Here is a 27,269-nt window from a genome sequence, read left to right on the forward strand (position 1 = left end):
ATAGTGTTAGACACTGAAGCATTTCAAGAAGACTGAGAGCCTGACTTTTAAATTTGTAGAAAATATCTTAACTTTGTCACTTCCTGATTGTCTGAAAACAGGATGATACTGTATACATATTCCTGTTGTACTTAAGAGTTCTAATTAAAAGTGTGATGTTGTACTCTAGTGGTATTTTTGAGTTGTAAAGTGCAATAGACACACAAAGCATTGACTGTATGTCGCTTACTTGAGTTTTTATCTTCTAAACTGTAGAAATCATTTTTTCTTTCATATTTTGTCTTTTTGTTTTTAGTCAAGCTGAATCTATCTTGTTTTCTAGATTGTAATTTTGTGTCAGTGAGCAATCCATAAAGTGCCAGCATGGGAAGAAACGCACGAAGGGGAAAGGTGTTCCCGATAAGGCTTCCACTGAATCCACAGGTATATTTCAGCAACTGTTGTTAAAGCCTGTTACTATGTCTACACAAATTTATTTATTATTATTATTATTATTATTATTATTTTTTTTTGGTTTTTCGAGACAGGGTTTCTCTGTGTAAGCCTGGCTGTCCTGGAACTCACTCTGTAGACCAGGCTGGCCTCGAACTCAGAAATCCGCCTGCCTCTTATTTTATTTTTTTAATTTTTTTTGTTAATTTTATTTTTATGGGTACTGGTGATTTTTCTTAATGCATGTCTGTAGTGTGTGTATGTAGTACCCACATAGGCCAGAAGAGGGCATTATATCTCCTGTAAGTGGAGTTAGATGGCTGTGAGACACACAGTACACTCTGGGACTCAAACCCTAGACATCTAGGAGAGCAGCCCGTGCTCTTAACTGCTGAACCATCTCTCCAGCCCCCATGAATGATGTGGAAGCAATCTGTGTACTGTTATGTAATCAGGATTTTCCTATTTAACATTTTATTTAAAATCATTTTAAATGTTTTTTTGTTTTACCTACATGTATGTCAGTGCACCATTTGTGGGCAGTGCTTGTGGAAGCCAGAGAACATCTCAGAGCCTGTGGAACTGTAGAAAGTAGTGGTTGTTGTCTACCCTGTGGGTGCTGGGATTGGAACCACAGGTCCTTTGGAAGAGTACCAGGTGCTCTGCACCAACCCTATTTATTTATTTCTTTAATTTTACATTTTATGTGTTTGAGTCTTCTGACTGTATGTATATTCTGTGTATACCATGCCTGTGAAGGCCAAAAGAGAACATTGGATCCTCCGAAACGAGTTTATAACATGGTTGTGAGATATGGGGGTTGGAATTAGAACTACAGATCCTCTGGAAGAGCAGCCTGTGCTCTTAGCCACTGAACCATCTCTCCAGCCCTTTTCTTTTTAAGATAGGGTTTCATTGTCCCTGGCATGAACTCACAGAGGTCTGCCTGCTTTTGCCCCTTAGTGTTAAGATTAAGGTGTACACAACCAGGTCCAGTTTGGATTTTATTACTATATGTGTGTGTGATGTGTGTGTTGAGGGGAAGTAGCATCTGTGTGCCATAGTGTGAATGTGGGGTTCAGAGGACAGCTTTCAGGAGTCGCTTCTCTCCAGCCCTTCTGGATTTGGGATCAAACTCTGGTCCTCAGTCCCGCACACCAGGCTACCCTGTTGTAGTCTTTGCTGTATGTGTCATTTGCCTTCTACATTCGACTTTATGTGTAATGGGTGCTTTGCTGATATGTGAGGTCTTTTCACCATGTGTCTGCCTGCTGCCTTGGAAGGCTAGAAGAGAACATTGGATTTCATTCATGGAACTGGATTTATTTATACACAGTGTGAGCTGCCATGTGGGTGCTGGGAATTGAACCTGCAAGAGTAGCTAGTAGACTCTACTGTTGATGAGCCATCTCTCCAGCCTTATACTCACTTTTGATATAAAAGAGCACTTCTGTATATGTTATCATTTATTTAGCTAGTCCACTGTTAGTTTTAGTATTATCAGTGAAATAATAGTGGTCCTTAATTGCACAATAAATGCTTATTTTCCCGAACCTTTACTAGTACTTGACAGTATTAATTGTAAAACTTGCTCATTTAATGTTTTATTTTTTTATTTTTTTCATTTAATGTTTTAAAAGATAGTTTTTTCCCTGCCTCTTGCCCCCATAATCTGTTTCTTTACTAGGATTCATTGGTTTTTCTGCATTACTTTATTTGTATTTATTTGTATTAACTTGATCTGTGTTTATTGGCCAGGAAGCCAGTTGTGCTACTTGATTGGTTTCTATGACTTTAATTTCCATCAGACAATTCAAATCCTTCAGAATGGCTCCAGTATCTTTTAATCACTTACTTGTCCCAGACCTGATTTCCAGTCTCAAGTACAGCTGTCTTTTGAGTACATTGTGTGGCACCACCATTTACAGAGAGAGCACATATTTTTACACACTTTTATATGGGGATTGGTCTTTTTGGCTTGCCTTAAATATCTGTCTGTCCAGCCATTCATCTATCACCTATCTATCGCAGAACAGGGCCTTTTAATGCAATTTTTGCTGGCTTATAACTCTATATATAGACTAAGGTGGCCTGAACCTATCAGGAATCCACTTGCCTGGGCCTCTTCAATGCTGGGATTAAAAGGTGTGTATCTTCAGCCTGGCTGCCTTTCACTGTTTGAGGACATGGTGAGCTATGAGTCCAAGCTCTGGCATAGTCATTTAGTAGTTATTTGCTCTTACATACTAACCCTCAATTTCTCATTTGTCATTAGGATTAGTACTGTCTTCCTTCTAGATTATATAAGGAGTAAATGAGATGACTATATCTAAAACATTTTATAGGATGCACACAGTCAATATCAGAAACTTCGATCACTGTAAATGTCTTGTAGTATTTTACCTTATCTACCTCTTGACATTTCTGCATCATTTGCCTTTTTTCCTAATGAATGGTCAGTTTGAGAACTTGTTAGTCATTGCCTTAGTTCTGGTGGACTGCAAGCTGCCCGAGAAGGAAGAGGTATATGTAAGCTGGTAACTTAGGTTCTCTGGGAACTAGCATAGTGACAGGCCATAGTGCGTTATCCGGAATGAAGGAAGAACTTCTTCTGTCCTTCAAAGATTAAAAGCAGAGATATATGATAAAAGGCCTTATTTTAATGAAAATAGAGAAATGGAAATGTTTGTAGATGTGATTGCATTTAGGTCATCAAAATAAAATATCTGTCCTTTCAATTTGGCTCAAATGGTTAAGAGTTCTGGCTGTGTGGTCATAAGGACTGGAGTTTGGATTGCAGTATCCACGTAACCCAGGTTTCCCACAAACACTCCAAGCTATCCGCACTCCGGGCCTCCAGGCCTGCTCTGCATGCACACACATTCATACACATTCATTCACATATACAGAAATAAAAATAAATCCTAAAATCAATTTCAACTTTGTGAACTGCTTTCTCAGAAGAGTTTGGCTGTATCTTAGTGGTACTGTTTTGTTTTCCAGTGTGTGAGGACACAGCCTTTCCCAGTTCCACAGAGAAAGCAAGGACCTGGGACAGTGCTGCTGAGTCCACTGACATTCCTATTTCCTTGGGACTGAGGTTTTCAAGGGCATAGAGCTCAGCTGATAGAGCTCTACCCTGCCACAACCACACTCAGGCATCTTCTTAAAGAGTCTTGTAATATTCAGATGTCAGGCAGGGTGAAGGATGAGTGTTCTGATAGTCTGAAAGCTAATTTAATGTTGAAATTTGGATACAGTTCAATATTAACAATAAAAAGCCAAATTTAATCTTTTTTTTTTTTTTTTAATTTCCAATAGAACCAATGTGCAGACACCTTAGAAAAGGGTTGGAACAAGGTAATTTGAAAAAAGCTTTAGTAAATGTGGAATGGAATATCTGCCAAGACTGTAAGACTGACAATAAAGTGAAGGATAAACCTGAGGAAGAAGCAGAAGACCCTTCAGTTTGGCTGTGTCTTAAATGTGGCCATCAGGTATGCTCAGAATTAAATAAACAGACTTTGGAGGCTCTGGGTGGGTCTTATGTAAAAACACAGTCTGGCTGGCTAATGCTAGCAGTCATAGGTCATGCTCTCTCATCAGCAGATTCTGAGACTAATATTTTTTTCTATGTTGTTGTTTTGGGAGGGTTCTCTGAGGTCCCGTGGTTGTAACAGTGAAGGAATAGGAATGCACAGGCAGAGGGAGACGAAGACACAGCTGCACCAGAGCATTTGTAGGTTGTAGAGTGACTCGCCCTTGGCATGTGTTGTACTGAATTAATGAAAGGGATAGGTCTTTGTGTCTGTGCACACAGGTCCTGCTCCTGGAGAGAGGTTGTAATCTGCAAGGCAGCTGCCTTTCATTTGGTTAATTCTGGGGATGGGTGGATTGGGTTGCTACCTTCATCAAGCTACATTTTAGGCAGCTGGATAAATGAGAACTTTGGTCGTGGGACCTGATCAGGAATCTGGCTGGTGCTCTCATTATCCACTGTGTATCAACAGCCCACTGAGTTGGTTGAAGTAGTAAAGCTCAGGTCCTTGGTCACCATTAAGTGGTGGTGTGTTTATTTTATCTGCATCTCTCTCTCTCTCTATTATCTGCCTGTAGATTTGTCTGTCATCTATATATCTGTCTGTCTGTCTGTCTGTCTGTCTGCCTGCCTGCCTGCCTGCCTGCCTGCCTGTCTGCCTGTCTGTTTTGAGACAGGGACTCTATGTCACTTTGGCTGGCCTGGAATTGACTGTACAGAACTGGCTGGCCTTGAACTCAAGAGTTCCAACAGCCTTGACCTTTTCAGTGCTGGGATTAAAGGCTGTGAGTTATCATACCCAACTGGTGTTGGGTGAGTCTGTTAGAAAACTGGACTGGTCAGTCTTACCCTGTAACAAGATGAGACAGACAACTAATTTTTGAAAAAAGATTTTAAGATTTATTTTTTTTTCTTTTATTGTGTATTTTCTTTATTTACATTTCAAATGTTATCCCCTTTCTAGGTCTTCCCTCCGGAAACCCATTATCCCATCCTTCCCCTGCCTCTGTTAGGATGCTTCCCCACCCATCCACCCACCCACTCATGCCTGGAATCCCCCTATACTGGGGTATCGAACCCTTAAGATTTATTTTTAATTATGTGTATTGAGTGTGTCTGTGGTAGATTGTGTGTGCATTTGAATCTAGGTGTTTATGGAGGCCAGAAGAGGTTGCCACATCCTTGGAACTTGTAGTACAGGCAGTGTGGGCCATGTGTTCAGGGACTCAGCTGGAAGGGCAGTATGTGCCCTTTTTAGCTCAGCTGTCTGTCAGGCCCATCCCCCATTATTTAAAAGTTGAAATTATATGAAGATAATTACAGATTCAGATGTAATTACAGTCCTAAAAGTTTACACACATAAGTCTTACACATTTTGTTCAACTTCTCCCAGTGGTAATATTTTTAAAAATTGATGCAATGCCTTAGCTAGACTTTTTTTTTCTTTTTTTAAAAATTGGATATTGTATTTATTTACATTTCAGATGCCATCCCCTTTCCCATTTCCCCTCCCTAGAAACCCATTATTCCATTCCTCCTCCTCTTTTTTGTTTTTATACCATTTTGATTACATGCATGTATTAAGGTCAGTTCTAGGTTGAAGAACTAGTGATATAATAGATGCAAATAATCAAGGAACAAGCAAGACAATAAACACAAATAGTCAAAGAATTAGCAAAACAATAAATAAAATTCCATGAACACTCTTGTGATCACTGTTTCTAAGGGCTTATCAGGATGACCAAAATATCTGAGCCAACTTTCCTGTCCTAGCCCAAAGTAATTTTCATGTCTGAAGCCTACTTCCTTGCTCTAGCCTAAAATTTAGATTCCTGTCTGAAATTACTTCTTTGTTCTAGCCTAATATTTAGATTTCCTGCCTGAAATTACTTCTTTGTTCTAGCCTAATATTTAGACTCTTGCCTGAAGCTCATTTCCTTGCCCTTGGCCAATGTCAAATTCCTGCCAAGCAGCCCATTTCCTTGTCTTTGGCCCATGTCAGATTCTTGTCAAGCAGCCCCCAAAGCTCTCCGCCTCTTCACCTTTTTTGGAATTTGGAAGAATGAATTGATGGTTAGCTATGAGCATCCGCCTCTGTATATGTCAGGCTCTGGCAGAGCCTCTCAGGAGACAGCTATATCGGGCTCCTGTCAGCATGTACTTCCTGACATCCACAACAGTGTTTGTATGGTGATTGCATCTGGGATGGATCCCCAGGTGGGATCTATCCTGCAATCTTTGCTCTACACATTGTCTCGAATTTGCATAGCTAGACTCTGCACATCAATATAATTCATCACTTAAATCATCAGTCTTCCTTCTAGGTATATGTATGGGGTGTCTGGTGTGTGTGTGGTGTGTCTGGGGTGTCTGTATGATGTACAGTTCTTTCAGTTGTTTCACAGCTAAAGTACAGATCAGTCTCAGTATCACGTGGATATGCTCTGCTGCTCTTGTCTAGTTGTTTCCACAGTACCACTGGCACCCTTCTTGGCATTCCAAAATTCTGGAATTTTTTATGGGGAAGATAGTTTTTTTTTTTTGGTTTTTTTTTTTTTCATAAGTGGATAAACTTAAGCTGCTTGGGGAGGTAGTTTTTAACAAGGTCCATGAATGGGGTTTGTTCAGGTGATAGTGGATGGTGAAAGGATTCTAAGACTAATGGAATAACATGAACCAACTTCTACCTTCTAACCCTGTGAAAGGACTGAGTACATTTTATCCAAATAAGAGAACACGGGAGTTAACGGGAAAGGAGGGTTGCTACAGTTTGGGGGGTTGTTCTTCAGGAGTTTAAAAGAACAACTCATATTTTTGAGTTGAACAGTGCTTGAGCTGAATGAAGAGAACCTTTGCAGAGGCTCTTATGGGGTCAGAGATGTGATTTATGTGATTTGATTGCAGTGTGTGGGTGTGTGCAGTGGGGAAAGACCCGGCCCTTGTTGCACAAGGCAAATGTCCTACCACTGTGTTGATGTGTTTCAACGAGGACTGGAAAGTACAAGTAGTTGAAAAGGAAGAGTAATTTTAGTGCTAAAATGCCGTTTTCCATGAATATCCTCAGTTGCTTATAGATGTTCAAGTTTCAAAAAAAAAAATCCAGACTCTGTAGAGTCTATACTTTTTATATCTGTATTTATTTCATGTGCATATGGGTATGCATAAGCGAGGGAGGAATCCTGCCCAGATGTTCAACAATGGAGGTCAGAAGACAGCTAGAAGGAATACGTTCTCTCTAGTAGGTCCTGGGGAAGCAAATTCCCTGGTGAGCTATCTTATTTTTGAAATTGTAAGAATGACAACGTTCTTGACGTGCTTCTATATTCATGATGGGTTATGAATTAATTTGGTGAGTGTTTGGCTTTGAGGCTTATATTATCACTCCCTAGGGCTGTGGCCGAGATTCTCAGGAGCAGCATGCTTTGAAGCACTACACAACACCAAGATCCGAGCCTCACTATCTGGTGCTTAGTTTGGACAACTGGAGCGTCTGGTGAGCTTCAACTCCTTTTCCTGTTGACTGGAAATGATTTAAAATGCTAGAGGATGAATCTGCTCAAAATGTTTAAGAGCCAGAACAGTAACTTGTATGTGTTTGTCATGTAGTGTTTCATGGCAGAAAGGCGAATCCACAGAAGGCGTGGGGATCATCACCTCTATGTGTCTTTTCTTGGAGAATTCATCTTAGTTTAAAGACAAGGACAGGAAGTACACATTTCAAATACATGAGATGTAGTAAAAAGATAATGAATTTCCACAAAGCCATTGTCAGGCCATTTGTGATGTTGTGTCTTCTAAATTATAATATTATTAACTGATTTTTATTTCATTAAAAACTGTCTTTACAGCAGTATTCCTCTGAAAATCATCTGTCACTTGTAAACTTTGTTAATTTTGTTGGTATTGGCCTGTAGTTTAAATGATATATGCTCAAGACCATGTAGTCCATACATGTGCATGTTGTATGTGCGGAGGCCAACGGTGCCTTCTGTTGCTCACCACCTTACAGTGTGAGACTGGCTCTCCCATGGAAGGGGAAGGTTTTGGGGTTCTTGTTTGTTGGTTGGCTGGCTGGCTGGCTGGCTGGCTGGTTGGTTTGGTTGGCTGGCTGGTTGGTTTGGTTGGCTAGCCAGGGACCTCCGCTGGATAATACTGGAGTTACCGGTAAGTGCAGGCATATAGTGCGTCAAACCCAGATTCTCAGGTTGTGTAGCAAGTCTTCTTATCCACTGAGCCATCTCCCCAGGCCAGAAAAGACTTACTGGACTAAGAGAGTGACTCAGCTGTAGAGCACCTGCTTAGCATGCATGAGACTGGGATCCAGTCCTAGAACCTTATATGGGGAAAAAAATGACAACATTTTAATGATGTACCCTGTCTTTGGAATTTTCATTCCACTTATGTGTAGCTGTAATTGTGAATTTTATTAATAAACCAGGCTTGAAATGTGTATTTAGTTGTATTAAAACATTTTTAAGACTTCTTTTTATTTTGAGCTCCGTATATGTATATGTCTGTGTGGAGATTTGGCTCATGAGTGCAGGTACCTGCAGAGGTCAGAAGTTAAAGTATTCCCAGAACTAGAGGTACAGGTAGTTGTGTGCTGGCCAACATGGGTCCTGGGCACCAAACAGTGCATGCTCATAACTACTGAGCTGTTTCTTCAGCCCTCACGGAAACTGTTTTTTATTTTCAGTTTCTTTCTATAGTTTTTAGATTATTAAGTGTGTGATGTGTTTGTGTGTACATGTATATGTGCATGTGTGAGCCCTGTTGTGCAGGCTTGCCGTAGTGCATGTATGGAGAATCAGTTCCATTAGGTTCTGGGGGTTGGAGTCAGGTTGCAGGATTATGAAGCAAGCACTTTAATCCACTGAGCCATTCCCAGCCCTACTTTCCTTGTTTTTAGTAGAATAATTTAGTAGAATAGTTTAGTAGGCAGTTATGATTTGTCTCTCCCTCTTGTAATTGTCACTTTGTCAATTTTCTCCTCTGGTTATAGGTGTTACAAGTGTGATGAGGAAGTCAAATACTGTAGTTCAAACCGATTGGGCCAAGTGGTGGATTACATTAGAAAACAAGCTGGCCTAACAACTTCAAAACCAGGTAAAACACCCAAACCAAGGTGTTTCTTACTAGATATGGCAGTGTTGGCTTTCTGTAGTTGCTTTTATATATTCATTCCTTTACCCCCACCCCCTTTTTCTTGAGACAGGATTTTATATGTAACCCTGGCTATCCTGGAACTCACTATGTAGAGCAAGCTGCCCTTGAGCTTACAGAGAATCCTCCCGTCACTGCTTCTCAGGTGCTGGGACTAAAGGCATGCAGCACCACATCCAGCCAGCTGGTCATTTACTTTTTGAGATTAGATCTTTCGGTAGATCAGGTTGGCCTTGAGTTTCTGAGTCAGCTGCCTCAGCCTTCTGTTTACTGGGATTATAGGTGCATGGCCCACACCCTGGTAATGATTACCTCCTGTGTTGCACATAGCAGGTAATATTAGCTATGACCTGTTTTAAAACTGAGAAACTACTTTTGGTGTTACAATTAAATAGGGTGTGAAAAATGATGTAGTAATATGTGATAAAAGGCCTGGTAATTAAAGGTCTTTAAAGGTCAAAGACATTCGTCTCATAACTTACTGTAGACCTTTCGTGAGTGTGTGTCTGTGTGTGGTATAATGGAATTATGAGGAGTTTCTTTTTCTGTTTTTCTCTTATTGCAAATAGTTTTTTTTAAAAAATACATTATATTCTGATTACAGTTTTCCTCTCAGATTCTCTTCGTGTCTCCTCCCATACAAATCTGTACCTTTCCTCTATCCTTAGAAACCAAACTAGAATCTAAAGAAGACTAAAATAAAATAAGATGAAACAAAAACAAACTGGAATAGGACAAAGCAAACAAATAAACAATGTAGCCAAAGGAAAAGCACAAGAAACACATATGCAGAAGCGCACATGCCCACATAGACAGAGATTAGAAACCATAATGAATACTCAAAGGGTCTGTCAGTGACAGAGGAGAAGCTCTCATAATCATAAGGCATTAGAAGACAACTTTCAAAAACGTTATTTTGCGTTGGTCATCTGCTGGTGGCCATGGGGCCTGCCTTTTAGAGTGGTTTGTTTCCCCAGTGAGGCTAATTTTTCATTTTCAAATGGTTATCAATTGGAAATAGCTTCTGGGTTAAGGATTGAGTCGTGTGTCTATTTCCACTCTGAGAACTGGTACCCCATCTGGTGCAGACCTATCCAAGCCCTGTGCTCTGGAATCTCAGGAGATTAGGGTGCCTGAGAGTTAACCTCATAGGGTGCTCTAGACCCAGTCAGGTGTGGCCACTTTGGATCCTAAGTAGAAAGTGTTTCCAGATACTGGGAGTCGACACAAAGGACTAGGTTTGGACTAACAAGGGATGATGTTGAGAGAGTCCACAAGAGGAGGAAAGCTGGGTGTGTCTGAAGGTCTGCAGGGTCCCCTGGGGATGGGGGAAGAGAGGAAGGAGAGGCCACAGCAGATTGTTTTCTCCAAAGCTGGGGACAAGCCTGGGGATTTGAAACCGAAAGACAGCTTGGAGAGTGAAGAGGACCTTACCTGATGCCCTGACTGTCTGGGACAGAGGATTTCCAGGAAGTGCCTCCTGCTCTTGTCAGGCTAAGACAAAGGGATGGGGTGAAGGAGGAAGGCTGTAGATCTGTCTAGGCCCATGGGAAAGAGGCCACAGCAGATGGTCTACAGAGCTGAGGATAAGCCTAGGGGACTGGAATTGGAGGACTGGAAGGAGAGTGCAGATTGCTTGCCTGATTTCTTGGCCTGCATGGGCAGCAGGTTTTGATGAATACCTAGAGACTTTACTATAGTGTGATAGATTCGTAATAGAAAATATTTAGTCAGGTGCCTGTTTGTTTGTTTGTTTGTTTGTTTTTTGAAACAGAGTTTCTTGGTGTAGCCCTGGCTGTCCTGGAATTCACTCTGTAGACCAGGCTGGCCTCGAACTCAGAAATCCGCCTGCCTCTGCCTCTCAAGTGCTGGGATTAAAGGCGTGCGCCACCACTGCCCGGCTTAGTCTATCTGTTAAGTAAAATAAATGCACACACACACACACACACACACACACACATATACACATTGATTTTTAGATAAAGTTATTTTGTTTAGAAGACTCTGGTCTTTTGTAGCCCTAGCAACACATAAACCTGGAAGTTATATAACTCTGTCTGCCTATGCCTCCCAAATGCAGGGATTAAAGGCATGTGCCACCATGCCAGGCTGGAGATAGGGTTTTCTGTAGCCATTACTGAGCTACATTTATCAAGGAAGGCGCTGAGCTTTTGATCTCAAGTAATGGGCTTATAGAGACACACACTATCACTTTTCGTTTTTATGAGGGACTAGGAATCAAACCCTAGGCATAATTTATGCTAGGTAGTCATCTGTCTGTCTGTCTGTCTGTCTGCCTGCCTGCCTGCCTGCCTGCCTACCTACGTACCTACCTACCTACCTACCTACCTACCTATCTATGGTTTTTCAAGATTGGGTTTCTCTGTGTAGCCCTAGCTGTCCTGGAACTAGCTCTTTAGATCAGGCTGGCCTCAAACTCACAGAAACCCACCTGTCTTTGCCTTCCGAGTGCTGAGATTAAAGGTGTGAGCCACTACTGCCTGCCATTTATTTAGCATTTGTGGCATTTTATAATGGTCAGGCTCTTAGATACTTCCCGAGAATTGAATGAATTGGCATTGTGTATAGTGTTTGCTTTAAGGTTGTTTAGTTACTTTTGTTGAAAAGTACCTTTTTCAAGCCACAGTTGTTTAGTTATGTCAGAATTGATTTTTGGTTAGTTGAGTTCATTTAACTATATTATGTTCATATTTTCTGTGCTCTAATTCTACATGGCACGATACATTCTTGTATAGGAATATTTATGTAATAAATGGAAGATTTCATATCAGAGCATATGCTACTTTTATACTTGTCAAACGTATATCATCAGATCTGAATGCTTGTCACTTCTGTGAGCTTACCACTACTTATTGTCAGTCAAATCAATGTCAATAATCAATACTAATTAAAATGAAAAAAATATATTATAATTTTCTAAATGTAACTTTACATTTGGCATGGGCATATTCTTTTTTCCTTCTTTTTAAAGCAGAGAAAAATAATGGACACATTGAGCTTGAAAATAAAAAGTTGGAGAAAGAGAGTAAAAATGAACAAGAGAGAGAGAAATCGGAAAACATGGCTAAAGAAAATAGTCCCGTGGACTCTACTTCTCAGATAACCGTGAAAGGACTCAGTAATTTGGGGAATACTTGCTTCTTCAATGCAGTTATGCAGGTGACAAAGTTATCTTCTCCCTCAAGCTCTGAAACTTAGTGTTAAGTAGTAGCCTCCCTGTGTGAATCCTGTGTGACAAACGTTATAGCATGCACTGGCAAGCACTGGTAGTAACACAGAGTTTCAGACAGTTCTAGTCCCTGCTTTCATGAGGGAAGCCTGGTACAGAAAGACATGTGTAGTTGGCGTGGTAGCAAGCGGTGATGAGAATTACTGCTGGGCTGTAATTTCCAGCCTAGTCATAGCAGGAGAAGCAGCTCTGAAGTCATGTGTGTGCTCAGACCTGATTTCATGAGCCGGCCGCATTCGGAGAAGAGCATAGAGATGAAGACTGAGATGCTGGTTGTAGTTTTCTGTTTTGGTAGACTGAGCACTTAATGTTTGAATGGCTTCACAATATAATTGCCCCTTTGTTTCCTTCCTGCATTGTAGAACTTGTCACAAACACCAGTGCTTAGAGAACTACTAAAAGAAGTGAAGATGTCTGGAACGATTGTAAAAATAGAGCCTCCTGATCTGGCGCTCACGGTATGTGCTTGGTGATGCTTGACCTTATTTTACTTTTGAGAGTATTCAGTGTAAGATGGGTTCTTGCTGGAGCCCCGGCTGGCCTAACAGTTCCTTTGTACCCAAGTTTGACCTCAAATCTTGGCAGGCCTCTGTCTCGGCTTTCTAGGTTCTGGGATTAGAGGTGCATCTCACCATACTGAGCCAGATTTTTAAAATAATTGACCCAGAAAAATGTCTCTGTAGTTAAAGTTACTTGCTGCTGCCAAGCCTGGTGATGCAAGTTCAGTCCTTGCAAATCACATGGTGGAAGGTGAGAACTGACTCCCTAGATATTTTTTTTTTCTGACTTCCACACTTGTCACAACACAGCATGTGTATGGACTTCAGTACACAAAATAAATGCATGTAAAAATTGTTTTGTAAGTATCTTCTTTATAAATATGGAGGTCAGAAGAAAACTTTATGGAGTGGATTCTTACCTTCAACTTTTACAGAGTTCTGGGGATCGAACTCAGGTGTCAGCAGATACTTTAACCACTGAGCTTTTTAGCTGGCCCAGAGCTGAAGTTTGAACAGAAAGTTTCTATAGCTCTTGATGTATGTTTTGGATTTTTCACTGGTCAGCTCTATCAGTATCTTTGGCTTGTTACTTATCGGTTAAATAAATGATTCCAGTGTTTGACTAGGATTTTTTTTATTCCTAATTTCAGGAACCTTTAGAAGTAAACCTTGAGCCTCCAGGCCCTCTTACTTTAGCCATGAGCCAGTTTCTTAATGAGATGCAAGAGAACAAAAAGCGAATTGTGACACCTAAAGAGCTCTTTTCTCAGGTCTGTAAAAAGTGAGTATCCACTTGTGTGTGCTCTCTGTGTGTCAGTGAGATGCCGAGAACAGTTTATGACCGATAGCATCAGAGCCAACTGCAGCAACATGTTCCATGTCAATTAAAAGCAACATGCTTCCTGTGATAATTCAGTCTGCCTAGGCTGTTCTTACAGCTGACAGTTTTTGAGAAAACTCTCTGACACTGTTACTTTAAGACTTTATAAGTAGCTTTGTAGTGTAGTAGACTCATCCTGCTTTTCTGCATTTTTTCTTTAGAGCAACACGTTTTAAAGGGTACCAGCAACAAGACAGCCAGGAGCTGCTTCGCTACCTACTGGATGGCATGAGAGCGGAAGAACACCAAGTTAGCATACTCTGAGAATCTTGTTTGTAATCCCGTGGGCTCGCCTGCCATTTCCTACCAGTCCCAGAGGCTGTTGTGCTTTTAAACACTTACTTATGCTTCTTCACTGGGATAAGTGACCAGATTAGAATGACTCTCTTAAATGGAGATTTTTTTTTTCTTTATTTGTTTACTGCAGCAATAAGGACTCTGTTATAGTAGACTCCACGAGGAGAGATGCAGAACACTGGAAAACATTTCTCCCCAGACAGTCCTTGTTGCAGCATACTCTTTCTGAGTATGGTTTAATACAAGTGCTGAGTCTGGGAAGTATTTTCACTTTAGTAAGAGTCAGGGGATGCTTTTCCCAGCTAAACACTTTTGTTAATTACCAGGATATATAATGCATTTTGGAGGTATGAGTTTAATTAATTGCATTAGTATCAGAAATAATAACTCATTTAATTCTGCATTTAAACCAGGCAGTTCTGTGTTTCATATGAACTACCTTTTGTAGTTCTTGCAGCCATCCTATGAGTAGGCTATTTTATTACTCCATAGGCTGGTGTAGAGATGTCCCATACTTAGTTCAAGTTGCTCAGTAATGACATAGCAGTACAGGAAGTGCTGGAGCTGGTTCTTCTAGCACTGAGTATCTCAGTGTTTTCCTGAAGTGGAGCTGCGTCCTGATAATCGGTGTTGAATAGGTGTAAGGTCTTGAAATGCTAAGACCATCCCTGTATTCAGAGTTGCTTTATAGGCTTAATAGGCATAGTTTTTTTCTCAGCTCCTTGAATTAATCTTGAAAATGTGATTATCTCAGTAAATTTGTGGAGCTACATCTTACTCCTTTTTTTAATTTATTACATATTTTCTAAGGAAAATAACTTTAAAATTTAATAGTATATATATATTCATTTTATTATTTTAGAGAGTGAGTAAAGGAATTCTTAAAGCATTTGGTAATTCTACTGAAAAATTGGATGAAGAAGTAAAAAATAAAGTTAAAGGTAATGTCTGACTTTTTGAATTAAAACGCTATGGTTGAATTCTTCTGTACCTTTGGACAAGATTACTGGCACATATATTTCAAACCCAGAATTATTTTAAATACAATTTATCCATGTCATCATTGAGTTTCAAAAATTATTTAGCCCTCCAGCAGTAAATATTTTAGAAAAGCTAACTTAAGATATATTCTTTTTATGCATTAACATATTAAGATCTATAAAGATAGAATTAAGATAGCATTACAATTTTATTTTTTTGAAACTAATTCTAATTAACAAACAGGAAGTGAATGGCATTAGTTTGACTTATCAGTAGCTGGTTATTAATCATAAAGCTGTCTTAGCCCTTGTGTGTCACTTAAGGATTTACTACAGTCTAGCTCAGGCTGGTCCAGAACTCACAGATCTTTCTGCCTCAGCCTCTTGAGCGATGGAATTACAGTGTGAGCCATTGCACTTGGCTTTGTCCATAGAATTTAATATAATGATGCAGTTCTCCTGCATGCTCTCCTATAAGGATGTAGCTGCCTGCATGTAACTGCTGCTGATGCAGTTCTCCCGCATGCTCTCCTATAAGGACATAACTACCTACATGTAACTGCTGAGCATTTGACACATGCCTGATGAAACACAAGAACTACATTTGATTTTGATTCAATTTTTGTAAGATGTTAGCGGCTACAGTGACCAAGGGATACAGTATTAATCTTAGGTTCCTGTTAGCTCATAACCACTCTGCCTCCTTAGCTTGCTGTAGAGTCTGCCTAGTAACAAAACAGTGCTTCCTGGCACCATATGGTGTAAAGTAGTTTTCTGCATGTGGGCAATACCACTGAGTAATGTTTATACATTTCATGTATTTTGAAAATTAAGTGATTAGATTAAACATGTCAAAAGTATTAATAGGACTGTAGAAAATCAAACGGAACATTTTACCTGATAGTTCCCAGGGGTGGTTTTATATTGTTTTGTTTTTAAGTATAAAATTTATTTTTAGAGTTCATAAACCAAGTTATATATATTCTTCTTTTAGACCGCAATCTCCTACCAGTATTGGTTATATTCAAACGGTAGTGCTGGAACAAGGGTAATATTACTGACTAGCAGAGTCTAACCTTGTTTCCTGACAGATGATAATGTAGGTCCACTGACATATGCATACAACGCGCGCGCGTGTGCACACACACACACACACACACACACACACACACACACACACCATTTTAAAAAGGTAATTGTGTTCTCAGTGGTAGAATATGTACTGTTAACTCCCACAGCTTACAAATGTAACACTGGTAATTATGAATAGAGGAAAAATATTTAGGGACAGGAAGTTAAAAATGAAAATTTAGATAAGTTATTTAAACTTTTCCCCATTAAGTTTAAGAAATAATTGTATTTTTTTTTGTTGTTGTTATAGATTATGAAAAGAAAAAGACAATTCCAAGTTTTGTGGACCGCATCTTTGGTGGCGAGCTGACTAGTACAATCATGTGTGATGAGTGCAGGACTGTAAGTGGGTATCCTGGGGTGGGCCTAGAGGACAGTGGGTCTCTAGTCTTTTCTAAGACAGACGTATCTGACTGGATGTGCGGCTGCCAGTGTTTCTTTAATTCTTTACTACTAGAGTGGTATTGTTGGTTTTGAGATGAAGTCTTGCTGTGTAGCACAGGTTGGCTGGGAACTCACCACAGTTATCCAGCCTCAACTTCTGAGTACTGGCATTATGTACTTCCATTCCCAGCCCACACAAGATACTCTTTATTGGTGTGTACACTCACTCACTGTAAATGCATTACCCATAAAATCTTTAATAAATTGCAATAACTTTAAATTCTTGCCCCAACTCAAGGTCTTCAATATTCTACTCTTTTTCTCTTTCCTTCTTTCCTTCTTTCTTTCTTTTTTTTTTTTTTTTGTTTTTTTTTTTTTTTTTGTTTGTTTTTCAAGACAGGGTTTCTCTGTGTAGCCCAGGCTGTCCTGGAACTCACTCTGTAGACCAGGCTGGCCTCAAACTCAGAAATCCACCTGCCTCTGCCTCCCAAGTGCTGGGATTAAAGGCGTGCACCACCACTGCCCGGCTTTATGTCACTTTCTTAAGACACACCAGAAGAGGGCATTGGATCCCATTACAGATGATAGTGAGCTACATTGTGGGTGCTGGGAATTGAACTCAGGACCTCTGTAAGAGCAGTCAGTGCTCTTAACTGCTGAGCCATCTCTCTAGCTCCCTTCAAAGTTTCTTAATCCTTTGCTTATTAAATCCCACCTTCTACCCTTCATCCTTGGGTGGTTAGAGAAAACTTCTGATAGGTAATGCTTAATGTGAATGTGTTTCTCTGCTGGATGGGACGGATCTAATAGTAAGATTTAACAGGATCTTTTTCCTTTTCCTTTTCATTGCCTCTGGTTGGTTAAGGTCTCCTTGGTGCATGAATCTTTCCTTGATTTGTCTCTCCCAGTTTTAGATGATCAGGTAAGTCTTACTTTATTTTATCAAACAAGATTTATTTCCTTTTGTGTTTCTTTTTCTTTGTAGGATTTTATGAGGAACATCTTTTAAGGATCTATGTATTTCTAGCCAGTCCATTGAGAAATTTTCCAGTGTCTATTAGATGGAATCACTTTAAGGATTTGAAAAGAAAAAGGGCTATATTCTTTATTAAAAAGCTGTGTCTAGAATTCTTTGAAGGTATTTTCTTGATAGTATTTTATATAGGGGAGTATTTTTTCCTATTAAAATAATTTTTCTATATTTAAAGCTGATCACAAACCCCTTACACTCTTTTTTTTTTTAAAAGATTTATTTATTTATTTTATGTATATGAGTATACCATTGCTCTCTTCAGACACACCAGAAGAGGGCATCAGATCCCATTACAAGTGGTTGTGAGCCACCATGTGGTTGCTGGGAATTGAACTCAGGACCTCTGGAAGAGCAGTTGGTGCTCTTAACCGCTGAGTCATCTCTCCAGCCCTCTTGTAGTTTTTAATGCATAAAGAGATTAAACAGAAATGATTATCTCAGTTTTATACCATATTAATTGGGTTCCTTTTGTAAGTTGTTATAAAATACAAGTTGCTGGGTATGGTTTCCTATGACTTTACTCTCAACTCTGAGGAGGCAGAAATGAGCAAATCTCTAAATTTAAAGTTGGGTTGGTCTATATAGGAAGTTCCAGGTCAACAAGGATGACACCAGTGAGCACCCAACTTCTGAATGAGTGAATGATTATTGAATAAGTCACTATTCAAGTTTGTATGAATTAGGAACCCTTTGCCCTATTGCTTAGAATAATTAAAGTCTTACCAAACTAACTTTACTTTCCCCAAAACTATCATTTACATGCAGAAAAAGACAAAAATAAAGAGGAATTCTGTGGTCTGATATAGAAACCACTTACACAAAGTGCATTTACAAAAGGACATATATACAACATGCTATGGCATGTAGCCAGTAAAATTCATTACATTCCTTTCTAATATACTTACATGTAATGCTGACTTTTTGAGATAATGTGTATGTATGTATATTTGTGTGGGGGTGTGTGCAACTTAGTGCAAGGCACCTGTGAAACCATGGAGGAGCTAGAGATATGTGTGCTTGTGAGTCACTTGACATGGTGCTCCTTTTAACTGCGAGCCAGCTCTTCACCCCCTGATTGCCTTATTGCTGTTTTGTTTCATAGTTTCTCAGCATATGATATTGTTGTTTGAGACAGAGTTTCTCTATGTAACAGTCATGGCTGTCCTGGACTAGCTCTGTAGACAGGCTGGCCTCGAACTCAGAGATCTGCCTGCCTCTGCCTCTTGAGTATTGTGAATAAAGGTGTGTGTCACCATGCCTGATCTTTATATAACTTTTTATATATTGTGGGGATTAAAAATAAGGGAGTAAAAAACATTAGGCAACATGAGTTTTCCTTGTCCAAGTAGTAGTGGTGATATTTTGCTTTTCTCCATATTTTAAGAGTGGTAAGAAAAGTATAAATGATAAAAATGTGAAAAAGACAATGGAGGAAGAGGATAAAGACAGTGAAGAAGAGAAGGATGACAGCTACATGAAAACAAGGAGTGATCTTCCCTCAGGAACAAGCAAGCACATACAGAAAAAAGCAAAGAAGCAGGCCAAAAAGCAAGCCAAGGTGGGTAACTACAAGGAACTTTATGCTTTTTCTATAGTTAGTTGTTCTTTATAATTAAAAAATTTAGTTAGCATACAGAATGGTGAGGTTTAACACTATACTTTTTGTTTTGTTTGAAATTTTATTTATTTTTATGTAAATGGGTGTTTTGTTTACATTGTTGTGCCAGGAAGCATTCATGAACCCCCAAAAGACTTCCAAGGAGCTTTCCAGTGTAATAACATTAGGGTCTCTTTATTACAAGCTCAGGCTTGGGCTCTCCTTCAACCCAACCCTGACACAGTAGGATGGGAAGGCGGAGCAGCCTTGAACCCTCAGCAGAACAAGGTTTTATAGGGACTGGAAGTAAGTGAGGGGGAGTCTTTCCTGGCTAGTATCTAACTGAATGTCTATTGTAAGCCAACAGGTGGGCACTCTCAAGCAAGACCATGTACAACCACAAATGGTCTGAAAGTACGTCTGAAACAGACTAATCTTTGATTAACTGTTGCTAGGAAGTAGCTAGGGAGTAACTCTGAAGTATGGGCCATGGACAAACCGTGGGGTCCTTCCTGGTACATGGGTACAGCTTGGGTTCTGCTGCAGGTTAAATTGTCAGGCGTTTTTTCTTCTTTAAGATGGAGGTGGGTCCCAAGATGGAGTAGGTTTGGCCTTTCCAGCATACCTGTATGTTCACCACATTTATGACTGGTGCCACCACAAGCCAGAGGAGAACACGAAATCCCGGGCAGTTGGAATGACTGGTGGTTGATAGGTGCTCTGAGGATGCTAGGAATTGAACCTAGGTCTTTAGAAGAGCAGCCGTACTCTTAAATGAGCTGTTTCCCTCCCTAGTCCCTATATATAATTTGTTCTTATTTGTCCCTGTCTATCTAGGCAGAAATGTGAATTCAGTAGGGAATTTGTTTTTTACTGGCCTTGTGCATGTGGCTTCTTTGCTTGTTTGTTAAAATTTAGCCATTTTCCCTTTCAGAATTCTCTCTCCTGTAGCCAAGGCAGTCTTGTGGTGTGTCCTTTTGTTGTTGTTTTAGTGAAACCCCTGTTAATATTTGGTAATTACAACTCGTAGATACATCTTTCTGCCTTAGTTTCTAATTACTTTGATAATATACCATGAACAAGGCAAGGTAAAAGAAAGTTTCATTTGGCTTACACTTTTAGAGGGTTAGAGTCCAGATGGCAAACAAAGAACAACACAGAACTCACTTCTTCATTTTGTTTTGCTTCTCAAGATAAGGTTTCTCTGTGTAGCCCTAGCTGTCCTGGAACTCACTCTGTAGACCAGGCTGTCCTTGAACACACAGAGATCTGCCTGCTTCTGCCTCCTGAGTACTGGGATTAAAGGGTGTACCACCATTGCCAAGCCCAGAGCTACAACCATGCAGCAGAAAAAGAGCACTGGGAAGTGCATACATAGTCTTTGAAAACCTTAGTGTCTGCCTCCAGTAAAGTAACTCTTCCACAGCCACACCTCACATGGACTGATGGAGCCAGTTTCATTCAAACCATCACTTTGTCTAATATTGGCTGCTCAGTTCCAAGTCAGAGAACTCTGTGTAGCTCACTTCTCAGGAATAGACACCAACTCATACTGCTATTTCTACAAAAGTCCAATGTTATGAGGAATAGTGATTATTCTTGATTTCATTTAAAGAACTTTTTGTCATAATTTATTTGAACTCTGATAGTAAAGGAATTTTTAAAATCAGAATTTGAGAGCGAATACTCATGAAATGATTTGTTTGAAAACCAACAAAATTTGATGTAGTATGTGCACTCCTTTTTCCCTGTCTCTCCTCCTCTCTCTCTTTATATATACTTTTTACTTAGAACCAACGAAGGCAACAAAAGCTTCAGGAAAGATTTCTTCACTTCAATGAGATCTGCACCCCTGACTACACTGAAGACAATGAACATGAAACTGAGACAGCACTTCCAGGAGAAGTGGAAGTGGATACCGAATCCCACCATAGTTCTCAAGAGGAAGTTACACAGGCAGAGTTTCATGTTAATCAGAAAGATTTGAATGGCCAAGAGAAAATGATAGAAAGTATAACTGATGTGCAGAAATGCCCAGAGGACCTAGAAGTAAAAAGTGTCGCCACCGAGAGTGATCTGGGGATTGTGACATCTGCTACTGAATGTCCTAGAAGTTTAAATGGCGCCTTCCTGGAAGAAAGGACCACTGGAGAACTAGACATTATCAATGGTTTAAAAAACCTTCATTTAAATGCTGCTGTTGATCCTGATGAAATAAATATAGAGATTCTGAATGACAGTCATTCTCCTGTGGCAAAGGTGTATGAGATCATGAATGAGGATCCAGAAACTGCTTTCTGTACCCTTGCAAACCGGGAAGCTTTTAGTACTGATGAGTGTTCAATCCAACATTGTTTATATCAGTTCACCCGTAATGAGAAACTTCAAGATGCAAATAAACTGCTTTGTGAAGTGTGCACAAGACGACAGTGTAATGGACCAAAGGCAAATATAAAAGGTATTTGGTTGTTATTCTTGTTGTAATAATTGATATTAAAGTGCGTACTTTGCAGGTAGATTACTTGTGAATTATCATCACATCCGGGTTTAGAGAGTCACTAGTGCCGTCTTGCTTGTAATTGTGTTAGTAGAAAGAAAACCCGCATGAGCATGGCTAGCACACTGGTACTCCAAGAACAAAGCGTGGTCTCTTTCTATGAGTTAATTTCCCACTGGAGTGCTGTCATAACATCCTGTCAGTGACTGATTCTCTGCATCCTTATATCCTTGTCAGCATTTGTGATTACCCTCATCTCCTTAACACCAGGAAGTCACACTTGAAGTTTTCAGTGTACTTATGTGGCACACCCAGAGCAAAAGGCTTTCTTCTGTTGTCCTGAAATGTGTATCGAGATACTGATAATATAATGTCCCCTTGTCTTGCCCGTGTTTTTTACGTTTGACTAAGTGGCATTCAAATGAAGTGGGGTGTCACAAACTGTTGAAGATTTTCATTGAAGTATTCTTAAGTCATTCTTTATATGTAAAATAATACAAAGAATAAGTAATGTTGCTTTTAGGGATTTCATTTTAGAGCAGACAATGGCAAGCAAGAGAAAATCCATAGGCCTAATACTGTTTCTGATAGTCTTTGAACAGACCGTGTTTCTTCTTGTTTTGGTCATTTTTTCTGGAGATAGATGAAGTACCTCCAGACATCTTGGTGATGTAACAGTTCTCAAAGGTATCTTAAAACTTTTCTGTGTCTGAGATTGAACCTACGGCCTTGCACATTTTGGTAGTGAGTTGTACTTTAAGCTTCTTTAAAAAAATGCTGTCCTCAAACTCACCATCCTTCTGCCTCTACCTCTCAAGTACTGGGATTACAGGCATGTGTGACCATGCCCCTCACCTCCTCAAAAACATTTCTCCTAGGTTTTTATAAATGACTTGATGATATGGAACACTTCTAACCCTAATTAAATGTGTTGCTTACACTCTTCATGAGTTGTTGACATTCTCCAATTTATACTGAGAAAATGTCCTCGATTTTGCCTCTTGGTTAGTTAAACACAAATATTACCACATTCTCTGCTGAAGTTGTTAATCTTGGTTTTAGACATTTAGATACTTTTGTAACAAACTGAATGTTTTGTAGGTGAAAGGAAACATGTTTACACCAATGCCAAGAAGCAGATGCTGGTTTCCCTCGCTCCTCCTGTACTCACTCTTCATTTAAAGAGATTTCAGCAGGTACTCTCATAACCCCAAATTTGTTTATGTAACACCTACTTTATTCTCTTCTGAATTTGTTTCTGCTTTTTCTTAATTCTAATTTCTAAAAAAAAAGTTGGGAATTTAGGAGAGAAATATATGTAAGTTTGTTAAAGTGGAGAAATTTAGACAGTCCTGATTTCTAGAATGTAGTATCTTATTCAGACTTTCACTTCAGATTATAAAAACACCAGGTCACTGCTAAAATGTTTTTGTAGTATATCCTATTTTTTAAATGACTTGATAAAAAGACATACATTGGATTTTCATAATTTTGTTACTAGATAATTTTTTCTAGAAGATTGATATAATGCTATAATGTTGAAATTCTCCAGGATTTTATAGATATTTTCCCTCTTTTTGGTGAAGTATTGGCTTGACCAATTGGTTTATTGGCAGTTGCGTAAGCATGGTTAGAGCATGCACTGAAAAGTGATTCTACTGTTGCTGAATTTTAGGAACTCAAAATCTCTGACCTAATCTGGCATTTGGGGTGACTAAGGTAGAATCAGGGAAATCTCACAGAGTACTTTTTGGTAGTATGTAGTACTTAAAGTCTAAACTAGCCAGAAACAAGCCAAGGAGACAAAAAGTCTCCATAGAAAGGTGACTGGGGGAGGGCAGTAGTGATGCTCGCCTTTAATCCCAGCATTTGGGAGGCAGAGGCAGGCGGATTTCTGAGTTCGAGGCCAGCTTGGTCTATAGAGTTCCAGGACTGCCCGGCTTACACAGAGAAAAACCCTGTCTTGAAAAACCAAACAATAAAATAAAATAAAATAAAATAAAATAAAATAAATAAAATGAGGAAAGAAAAGAAAGGTGACTGGGGCTGGACGTGTCGGGAGTTCTTTAGGCATTTGAAGGAGCAATCTGTATAGCTTTTCCAGGAAAGAACTCAATCTGTAATCCTCACTTGTTTTTTTGTTTGTTTTTAGGCTGGTTTTAACCTACGAAAAATTAACAAACACATTAAGTTTCCAGAAATCTTAGATTTGGCTCCTTTTTGTACCCTTAAATGTAAGGTAGGTAAAAATTTTTTTTTAAAGAGGAAATTGTTTAAAAATATCATAACCTATCAAATACTACTCCGGTAGCTCACATTAAATATGAAATTGATATAATTTTTGAAGAAGAGCTGGGATGCAGCTCAGTGATAAAAGTAGTTGGCTAGAATTATTTTATAGAGTGGAACTTTTGATTATTATATCTTTTGCCTTAGGGTTTTCCTGCTGTGAGTAGACACTATGACCAAGGGAACTCTTATAACAGGTTCAGAGGTTCAGTCCATTAACTAGGTGGGAAAATGGTAGCATCCAGGCAGGCATGGTGCAGGAGGAGCTGAGAGTTCTACATCTTCATCTGAAGGCTGCTAGTAGAAGACTGGCTTCCAGGCAGCTAGGTTGAGGGTCTTAAAGCCCACACCCACAGTGACACACACCTACTCCATCAGGGCCACACTCTCTAATAGTGCCACTCCCTGGCCTGACCATATACAAACCATCACATCTTTATAATTTCAAGATCTGTGATAAATCATTTTAAAGATTAGGTTATTTCAGATTTTCTTAGTGACTTTTCAATTGATATAAGACACCATGACCAAATCAATATATTAAAAAAAAAAAAAAAGTGTTATTTGGGACTTAGAGTTTCAGGTTACAGTCTATGACCATCATGGTCAGGAACATAGCAGGCAGGCATGGCTGAAAGCTCACAACTTGAGACAACCATGAGGAAGACAGAAATAAGTGGGAATGAAGTGGACTTTTAAAACCTCAAAGCCAACACACTTCCAAGAAGGCCAACACATTCTAATCCTTCCCAAACAGTTTCACTAACTGGGAACCAAATATTTGAACACATGAGCCTACAAGGGACATTTTCATTCAAGCCACAATACAGAATATTATTATTATTATTATTATTATTTTTTTTTTTTTTTTGGTTTTTCAAGACAGGGTTTCTCTGTGTAGCCCTGGCTGTCCTGGAACTCACTCTGTAGACCAGGCTGGCCTCAAACTCAGAAATCCACCTGCCTCTGCCTCCCAAGTGCTGGGATTAAAGGCGTGTGCCACCACAGCCCGGTTCAGAAAATTATTTTCACACACACACACACACACACACACAAAACAGATATATCACTACAGTTTAATATAAGTTAAGTTGGTAAGATAGGTATACAAGGAGCAGATAGTTCAGCATGTTGGTGTTTCAGAAGGCCATATAAAGTAGAGCATGCCTAAGCCAGTACTTAAAGGAGAAAAACATGATAAATCCAGTTTTAAATAAAAATAGCAGGTACAAGGACATAATGGTGTGAAATAGGGTCGTACTTGCCAGACTAGCAGCAGTTTTATAGCTCACAGAATGAAACAGGGATTTCAAGCCAAAGAAAATAGGAATGAGATGTTTTATGCCAAGGAACTTGAACTTATTAGGTATGAAATTGTAAGCCACAGAATGGTAAAGCTATTTGTTGACCAAGTCCTACCTGAGTGTCATCTAGATTTGCTTTAGTGTGGAAGCCAAATCTGTGGACAGACTGGAAAGGCAGCAAAACTAGGAGGGAATTGAATCAATTCAACTTCATAAAGCAATGCAGCCTAGGTAGGCAGGATAGGAATGAAGAGATGTTTTCTGGAAGTTAAACCAGAGACTTGTTTGGTGCTGGAAAGGGAGGCACTCAACATCCACTTAAAAGAGTGGATATTGAGCCGGGCAGTTGAGGGTTTCTGGATCCAGGCTTGAGTGACTGGATGGATACATTCGGTGCCATAAAGATAGGGCCAGGCATGATGCCTTTAAGCCTTTAATCCTAGCACTCTGGAGATAGAGGCAAGCTTAGCTCTAGAATTTGAGACCAGAGTTCCAGGATACTAAGGGTTACACAAACTGTCTCAAAACAAACAAAAGGCTAGGGAATACAGGAAACAGGCTTAGAAGGGCTGGGGTCAGCTTTGGATATATTGAATTCCAGTGTCTTTGATACACAAGGCTCACATCTGAGAGGCTTGAGAACCAAGACTGAAGACAATTGAGATTAAAGAGCACAGAATAGTTGAAGTAAGGAGGAAAAGAATACTACAGATTAGGCTGGGTTAAGATTTCATTATGGCTGAAAGGGAATGGCACTGGAAACCCAGGAGTCACCAGTGCATATACCTCTCTGGGGCAATGTAGGACTTGTCAAGGTAAACAAAGCTAGAATGTGGAGGTGGAGGTTTCCCAAGAGTGCAGGGTAGGATTGTTGGAGAACAGTGACACTTCTGACAAGAGCACAAAGGAAAGCGGTCCCCACATGAAGAATGCACTCTGGGGGGGAACGTTCAAAATCCAAGTAGGTTTGGTTTTTTAAAGCACAAACTAAATGTTAGCCTTACAAGGTTTATATTGGCAGAACCAGGACAGCCAAGATGAAAAGGTACCTTAGAATTTTCTTGAGGCCTCTAACTGGCAAATTGAGTTATTAATACCTATACCGTTTAACCATAACTCGTGGCTCATGACCTGTTTTTGCACCATGAAATCAACTGCAACTTTGAAATTAAGTCTTTGGGATAAGAACAGATAGGTAGTGTGACACTCTGTATAAATGGGACAATAACATTGGATTATATTTATATATTTATATACTTTTTATATATTTTTTAAGAATGTTGCTGAAGAAAGTACAAGAGTACTGTATTCCTTATATGGAGTTGTTGAACACAGTGGTACTATGAGGTCAGGGCATTACACTGCCTATGCAAAGGAGAGAGCTGCAAGTTGCCATCTGTCTAATCTTGTTCTTCATGGTGACATTCCACAAGGTAAGTTATCAGGGTAATCCACATATTTTCAAATTATGGCAAAGCCAAAAAAACCCCCCCACAAACCTGACTCCTTTTTCTTTTGTATTTCCTGACAGATTGTGAAATGGAATCAACCAAAGGGCAGTGGTTTCACATCAGCGATACCCATGTGCAAGCTGTGCCTATAACTAAAGTACTAAATTCACAAGCATATCTCCTATTTTATGAGAGAATACTGTGATAACAAAAAGTGCTTTCTCTGGAAATACACCTATGGCTTTTATACCAGCTACTATAACAATAAAAAGTTAAACTATAAATTATGTTCACCTAAGTAAATGACAAAAAAAAATCATGTTTATTTATTTAAATACAGGCAAAATAATTTACAGCAGTTTTTGTATTAGCATACTGGTTTTTATTCTTTCTAGTTCCAACTTTAGAAGGATCTGAATAACTAAGATTCTGTGCTTAATCTGACTGGGTGGTAGTTCTTGACACATAATAAACTGATATTCCCAAAACTTGTTTTATTAGATTTTTAAGTTATTTACTGTACCCCTACTGGCAATACCATGT

General features: G+C 39.4%; 1 protein-coding gene across 2 annotated transcripts; it reads left to right on the forward strand.

The window, feature by feature from the left end:
* Positions 1–294: 294 nt before the first annotated feature.
* Positions 295–27,214, forward strand: Usp16 (ubiquitin specific peptidase 16). Of its 2 annotated transcripts, none has more exons than XM_034514878.2 (17): positions 295–423; positions 3,754–3,929; positions 7,360–7,463; positions 8,973–9,076; positions 12,126–12,313; positions 12,746–12,841; positions 13,534–13,664; positions 13,925–14,012; positions 14,923–15,001; positions 16,422–16,513; positions 17,421–17,477; positions 18,973–19,146; positions 20,977–21,643; positions 22,784–22,878; positions 23,835–23,921; positions 26,552–26,708; positions 26,807–27,214. In XM_034514878.2, the coding sequence occupies exons 2-17, from the start codon at positions 3,759–3,761 to the stop codon at positions 26,929–26,931; spliced, it is 2,415 nt and encodes an 804-aa protein (XP_034370769.2). In that variant the 5' UTR covers positions 295–423; positions 3,754–3,758; the 3' UTR covers positions 26,932–27,214. The 2 variants fall into 2 exon arrangements, with proteins under 2 accessions (XP_034370769.2, XP_076799226.1); XM_076943111.1 differs by having other exon boundaries at positions 12,129–12,313; positions 26,807–27,010.
* The last annotated feature ends 55 nt before the right edge of the window (positions 27,215–27,269 follow it).

Source organism: Arvicanthis niloticus, chromosome 12 (assembly GCF_011762505.2).
Source record: "Arvicanthis niloticus isolate mArvNil1 chromosome 12, mArvNil1.pat.X, whole genome shotgun sequence".
NCBI classification, from domain to species: Eukaryota; Metazoa; Chordata; class Mammalia; order Rodentia; family Muridae; genus Arvicanthis; species Arvicanthis niloticus.